This window comes from Frankliniella occidentalis, unplaced genomic scaffold, assembly GCF_000697945.3.
Source record: "Frankliniella occidentalis isolate FOCC.00 unplaced genomic scaffold, Focc_3.1 Scaffold15, whole genome shotgun sequence".
Classification (NCBI taxonomy): Eukaryota; Metazoa; Arthropoda; class Insecta; order Thysanoptera; family Thripidae; genus Frankliniella; species Frankliniella occidentalis.
In genome coordinates, this window is record NW_026267145.1 from 578,162 (window position 1) to 585,217 (window position 7,056).

The 7,056-nt window shown below is 57.1% G+C and overlaps 1 protein-coding gene across 1 annotated transcript in view; it reads left to right on the plus strand.

Annotated features, from left to right (window-relative positions):
* The window catches only part of LOC113211652 (nephrin-like), a 41,174-nt gene that overhangs the window by 11,376 nt on the left and 22,742 nt on the right, over window positions 1-7,056 (plus strand). Inside the window, exons 3-4 of the mRNA XM_052263951.1 lie at window positions 5,315-5,759; window positions 6,132-6,295. Coding sequence (XP_052119911.1) covers window positions 5,315-5,759; window positions 6,132-6,295 — 609 coding nt within the window. The remainder of the gene's footprint in view (window positions 1-5,314; window positions 5,760-6,131; window positions 6,296-7,056) is intronic.

Genomic DNA, 7,056 nt, shown 5'->3' on the forward strand with positions numbered 1-7,056 from the left:
GAGGGGGCTGGAGATAATGTAGCGGCTCCCTCGAGATGCGCCCCGCACAGTAGAGAGGAGTGCCAAGATTAAGAGATGTTTTTTTTCTGCGTTTCCTTTCCTAACGATATGCTCGACTTCACTCCCCCCGGTGAGAGATAAGGCGCGGGGAGGGGAGCGGAGCAGGCAGAGCAGCACTACCGGAGGGTGCGGCCTCAAATGTTTACTAATTCACTGCGGCATCATCGCTGCCATGCAGCCGCGCGCGCGCCGCTCTGCTGCCCTGCTCCGTCGTGATGCGTTACGTTTATTTAAATAATCTTTCGGCGGTGTTCTCGGTGTTCTTCCCCGGCGCCCTCAGTGCGCCGCCGTCATTGTATTGCCCCCACAACACGGGGCGGCGGCGGCGGCGGCACGTTTGCTGCTGGGTCCTTCAATTAGGGCAGCGGGGTGCGGGGCGCGGGGCGGGGCTGCAGAGACATGTAAAGCCTCACAAAGAGGGCGGGGCGCTGGCGCTGGCGCTGGCTCCCGCTAATGCCAGGCTAATGCCCCGCATGCCGATTCCTTGTCCCAAACACCAGCCGCATTTTAATTCCACCGCCCCCTTCCCATCCTCGTCGTGTCTTTCGCTCATAACAGCTAAACGGACCCCTCCCCCCGTCCACGACACTGCAACACCTACAGCTGAACTGGTAAACGCAAGTGTGTGAATGTCGATTCGAGAAGTAAAGGTGTGAAATTTCTTTTGAAATTCACACACTTGTACCTGTCCTTAAATGTGTTTACGAATGGCGCTCACACAAGTAGAGTTCTCGGTGCTGGTTTAAACCAACAACTTTTCGTCTACAAGGAGGCCCCTCCTTACGTATGACCCTCCCTCAGTGGGTGTGGATCCGCCTCTTAGGGAGTGAGGAGAGCAGTAAGGGCGCAACCGAGCGTCAGTGGCGGCACAGAACCGTTGTTATCATTGTTGGCATGTTTGCACCGCGATCGGACCGCAGACGGCACACGGCGCGGAACGCAACTCGTATTATAATCTTGCAGCGGCTGCAGCTCGCTCCCCCATAAGACGAACCGTTTTTCCTTCCCCCTCTCCCCTCCCTTTTTATCTGCCTCTCTCTCTCTCTCTCTCTCTCTCTCTCTCTCTCTCTCTCTCTCTCTCTCTCTGTCCCCCTCTCTCCTCCCTTTTTATCTGCCTCTCTCTCTGTCTCTTTCTCTCTTCATTCTCTCTCGTTCTCTGTCATTCTCTCTCCTCCTCCTCTTACGCGCCTTTGCTCCACCTCCATTTCCCCGGGGATACCTGTTGAGCTATCTCCTCTTTTGCTTCTCCAGGCCATCCTCCTCCTCCTCCATTCCCCGGCCTTTTACTTCCATTTTTCTTTACCTCCTCCCCAACATCCTCCTCCTCCTCCTCCTTCCTTCCCTTTTGTGGAAGTTATCATCATGCCGAAAGATTTCCCCCAACGGCAGCAGTGCATGTATACGGCAGTGCGTGGAGGGGAGCCGAGTGCGCGGCAGTCAACATTTTGCGTTTGTTTTATTCATACACCGACCGTGCTACTGTATTTGTGTTGTGATCACTGATTGTGCGGTACGAGTGTGTGCGGAAGGAAGCAAAGCGCACAGACGCCTGTTTTCTTTCCCTCGCCCGTCAGTGAGAGAAGTTTGACGTCCACATCCGGTGCTGCAGAAGCCATAGTGGGGGTGAGGGGGCGTTTTTCTTACACCGTCTGCTGATGCACGAAGGTTAGGGTTGGTTGAGTTGGGTTGCCTACTTGCACGGTGCAGAGGGTTTTCCACCGTCAGTGTGTGTGTGCGCGCGCGCGCGCGTTTGCGGTGGCAGCGCTACTCGGCGTGGAAGGGCGATAACGGATGGGAAACGGAAAGCCGGAGCTTGCCCCATCCCCTCCCTTCTACCGCCTCACCCCTCCGACACCGGAAGAGACGGGGAAAAAGAGTCCTTTCGCCCTTCAACCGTCATCCCTCTCTCCCACCTCGCCCTCTTTATCTCTCTCGCTCTCTCTTGCTCTCTTTCTCTCACTCTTCCGTCACTTCTCCTCGTTCGGAGACTCCTGTACTGGACGAGTCATCATCTCTTCTTTACCGACCGCCGAGCCCCACTACCGACCGCGTGCCACAGAATAATTCTTTCAAATTTGTTTAAAATTTTCACCGAGACGAGCAGCCTTGAGCCCGCGCCGGTGCGGTGGCGCTCCCACCTCCCCTCCCACCTCTCTCTCGTTACGCCCCGGGCGCTGCGAGATTTGCCCACGGAAATGGTCATTAGGAGGCTCGGTAGTGGTACCTGGTCTTCCCCGCCGCCCACCACCACCACGCCGGGCCCATTCGGTTCCGTTCTGTTGTGCCTCTTCTTCCGGCACGACCTGTGGGAGCTAGCTGGTCCGTGCCTGGCCGAGGTTCTTCCGTGTACCCTCTGCGCCAGGTCTCTTTCCTTTTCTCTCTCTCTCTCTCTCTCTCTCTCTCTCTCTCTCTCTCCCTCTCCCTCTCTCTCCCCCTTCTCTCTCTCTCTCTCTCTCTTTCTCTCTCTCCCTCTCTCTCCCTCTCTCTCCCATCGTTGCTGCCGCAGCCTTCGTCATTTTCAGCCTCAGCTCTCCCGCCGCCGGCTGTGAGTCACTTGGTGCAATATCGCCGGCCGCCTGTCTCCTCCTCCCTTTTTACCCCGTCACCCATTTCCCCCTTCCGCTCCACGGCGACTGTCTGCGCCGTCCAACTTCCACCAGCTGCCCCCCGAGGCTGAATTTTCGATTCCAACTCCTCACAATAAGTGACGTGGCTACCTCGGGCACTGGAGCACAGCCATCGGTTGGCGTCTGTCCGTGCTGGGTACATTAATAAGATATTGAAGATTATCAAGAAGGATTCGAATAGGTGAAAAAAAAAATGTACTTAACTATTAACAAGTCAACTATGATTAATACTTAAATTCACCCATAGCACGACCCTCTCTTGTATATACATCGCTATCCTTGTCTCAAGTGTATTCGTTTCCTGTTTGCACAGGTTCATTTTCCCTGGAAACAATGCAAAAATATTAATCGAATTAGAACAAAACCTTATTTGAAGACGTCATATTCACCTATGATATTTATTGTTTACATTGTAACGAGTTCAATTTTCTCTTCGAATATTCTTGGACCTGTCTTTAACCAATGTACCATACACCATACTCCGAAGTCGGGAAATTTGAGTAGTGCTCTATCTCTTGGCGGCGTATCCTCGACTCGTTGTACTTTAATTACGTGGTGGCGAAGGCCGTTTCGCAGTCGTTGAGTAAGCCGAGCGGCGCTGAGCGGCCTAGGCGCGCCTGCGGGGCTCCAAGCGGGGGGGGCAGGCTCATTGCATGGCACAGGCATTCGCCATCGTATACCCGGCTCGGCTCCTCTCCGTATCCCTTTGGCAACAACACCCTGTTAATTGCCACTTTACCTTTGCTTTCGGCAGACGCCCTGTCACCCCAAATGGGATTCTCCACCACAACCGCACCCTCTCTCCCCTCCCCCCTGCCCCAGTCTCCTCCTCTCCCTCCCCTCTTATATCCACCCTGTAGGACCCTGTAGTCTCCCGTCAACAACACATTTAAGCTTCCACATGAGATGAAGACAGGCCGAAGGTTTGCCGTCAGTTCTTAACTCCCCCCTTTCCTCCCTCGCTTACCTGCTCGCGCCCCCGGCCAACGCGAAACGCACCCGCAGAACTAGCGCGCAGGCGCGGTGCACTGCCGCCTTAATGCTGGGCTCCTCTCGGAAAAAGTTTCCTTACAATTCCGTAATTGCCCTTTTAATAGGTGCAAACTTTCTCGCGATTAGGTGGCGTTTGGGGCGGTCCAGCAGCAACAGCAGCCGGCCTGCGCGGCTGCTGCCCCACCCGCCTTATATACCCTCGTTGCCTGTTCCGGTAATTTCAAATTTTGTTTCGCTTTTTGATGAGCTCTTGCGCGCGACCTCTCTTGCGCTCTCGAGTTGTTTCAGCTCGTCGAATATTCATATACCCACCACCACCACCCACACTCGCGATGTCAAATAATAACATTTTCGCGGTGCGTGTGAAAAAGAACTGACCGCCCGCTCAAGTTGGCATGTCGCCGATGTGGAAGTAAACATACGCACTGCGCTTTACTGGAGTGTGCGCTTTAAAACACAATCCCCCACAGCGGCAGCCTTTTGATGTCGCCTAATGCTCCGGAACAGAGGGAGAGGAAAGAGACCGTCCCGCCTGCACGTCGCTGCTGCAAGGCGCGCCCGCGGCAGCAGTCCCCGCCCTCCGGGGGGCAGGGAGCACCGGGACGCTCCGAGACACCCGCCCTCCCACCCCCTGCTACCTCTACTTACGCCCTGCCCACCCTGAATACACGCCCGAATGTATTTATTTCACTTTTTCGTGTTTTTTTCGGATGCCCCACCGGCGTTGTGGTTTGGGGGTCCTCGCCCACCCCACCCCCGCCAGGCGTGTCGCCCGTAGGCCCTTGCACTACCGGACTTCTTTATGTATTCTCCCCCACCCTTTTCCGCAATTACTTCCTTGACTCCGCAAAAGCCTTTGTTTTGCTCACTTTTTCTCCCTCGCCCGCCCCCGCGTCCCCCTCGCGTTGACGTGTTGTTTCCCCCCTGTATGCTTTATCCCCATTTTCCCTCAAGCACACTCCTCCTCCTCCTCCTCCGCTTTTTCTTCCGCGGGTCGCGGGTGAAGGGGGGAGGGGCGGGGGGAAGGAGGAGTGCGCCACACGTAAACTCGCCACAAAAGGCGTTTAGCGACAAATGACGTCATGAATGAGGAGGATACCGCATTAGGGGCCTCGAGTGGCGGAGGCCGGAGCCCCGCGGCGGCGCGGCGCGCGCGGAGGAGGCCAAAGAAAAGAGAGGGACGGGAGAGTGGCCGCGCGAAGAAGAATGAATGGGGGCTCTCGGCCGCACGCGTGTCCGGGAAACAGAGTTAGGGGCCGAGGTTTGGAGTGGTGTGTGTGTGTGTGTGTGTGCCAGAGAGAGGGAGGGAGAGAGAGAGAGGGCAGAGAGTCGTCCTGCTGCTGGGCTCGAGATATATAAGAGACGAGGAGTATACCGCGAGGAGCGCGCAGTGCGCGGACGAGTGGTTGTGACGACGTCCTCCCCTCCTCGTCCTGATTTCGATGTATGTCCCCCCCACAGGGCGGGCGGGCGGTCTCTGCGATGTCGCTATGATGGCCAGAGGCTTCCGACAGCCGAGGCCGGATTTTGCTACGCATCAACTGAATCATGCATTTGCCGTTTAGAAAGGGCAAAAAAAAAAAAAAAAAAAAAGTTTCCTCCGCTGAATTTGGCTGCCCTTGTCGTTGTTGCAGACGCGCCCCGCTGCAAGGAGGACCGCGACCAGCTGCTGGGCGCAGTGAAGGGCGAGCGCATCACGCTGCACTGCGAGCTGGACGCCAACCCGTCGCAGGTGTCGTACCACTGGACCTTCAACCACTCGGGCTCGCTGCCGGACAACGTGCGCCAGCACCAAGGCCCCGGCGCGGGCGCGTCCAGCCCCGTGCTCTTCTACACGCCCACCGTGGACCAGGACTACGGCACGCTGGCGTGCTACGGCACCAACCAGGTCGGGCGGCAGACGCGGCCCTGCGTCTTTCAGATCGCGGCCGCCGTCCGGCCCTTCTGCCCTGCCAACTGCACGCTGTCCAACGTGACGCACGCCGGCTTCCTCCGCATCGAGTGCGTCGAGGGCTTCGACGGCGGCCTCCCCCAGTGGTTCCTGCTGCAGATGGTGGAGCTGCCCGGCATGCAAGTGCGGTAAGTGGAGGCAGTCCTCACTCTTCTTGATAACTGTATGTAGTCAAATTCAACCATTCAACCAATTCAATCATTTTCGACCAATTTCGGTAGATTTTCGTCATTTTAAACCTCGTCCGTGTTTCGGTCGTTTTAAATCCCGTTTTAGACATTTTCAATCAAGTGACAGTTGACAGTCGTGTTTAATTAAATTGTCACATATAGTCACCTTTGATCAGTTGCTGGTCATTCTTAATAATTTATTAAATCCATACACGGTAGATCGAGCTGGGTACTGCTCATGAAAACAAACATGCAATGGCAGTCACGGTGGTTTGCCGTTTAATTTATTCTCCGACTAATTCGTTGCCATTTCTACTCTCGCGTGGGCAGGCACAACGTGACGCTGCACAAGGGCCCGCCCGTGTTCGAGTTGTCGTGGGCGCCGGCCTCGGGGGTCTCGTACCAGGCCCGGGTGTACGCCGTCAACAACAAGGGCCTGTCGGACGCCGTCATCATTGAAGACGCCCTCCTCAGCGGCATCAGCCCCGTCACCGGTGAGTACAGCCCGCCGCGACCTCGAGGTTATAAGCGAGTGTTATTTTTCAGTGGCTCTATTTATTATTTCTCCCCGCCCCGCGCCGAGCCTGCGGCGCGCTGCTCTGAAAGGGTCGTGTGGCAATTACCGCCTCGGCTTTTCCTTACATCACCGCTCTCGCGCGCGGGGGAACGTTTCGGGGTGTGCCGTGTAAGCCGGGCACGCCCACTCTCACGCCCGCCCCGCGCGCCGCCCGCCCACGCCCCCAGACTCACGCCAGCGGCAGCCCGCCGCGCAGCCACGGCCAACTGCACGGAGAGCCGAACAGCGAGCGCCCACGCGCACGCCAGACGAACCGGAAGCGTCATTTCCGGAAACCTGGCGTGAAAGAAGAGGAAGAGGAGGGGAAGAGGCACCCACCCCCACCCCGTCTCCGCACTGCAGCATTGCAACGTGTGTCTGTGCGTGCCCGCGTGTCACTCGAGGGGTGATTTTCTTTGTATCCTCCTGCTCGTCTGAGGGAAAAAAATACACGATAAAAAAAAGGAGCTAGTCTTGTCGGATCCGTGGCCGGAGAGGTCGACCGCCGGGGCACTGCGTGGCTGACGTGAGGCTTACCCACCCACCCCCTGGTGCCCTTTGGTCGAGCGTGCCCACCCCGCCCCACCACGCCCCGCCACGCCCAGCGATCACTAACGCTGCCCCCCGCGCCCTGCCTCGCCGACGCTGCCGCTGTTTCGAGGTGTAAAGCCAGAAGTGAGAATCGTTTTCACGGCGGCT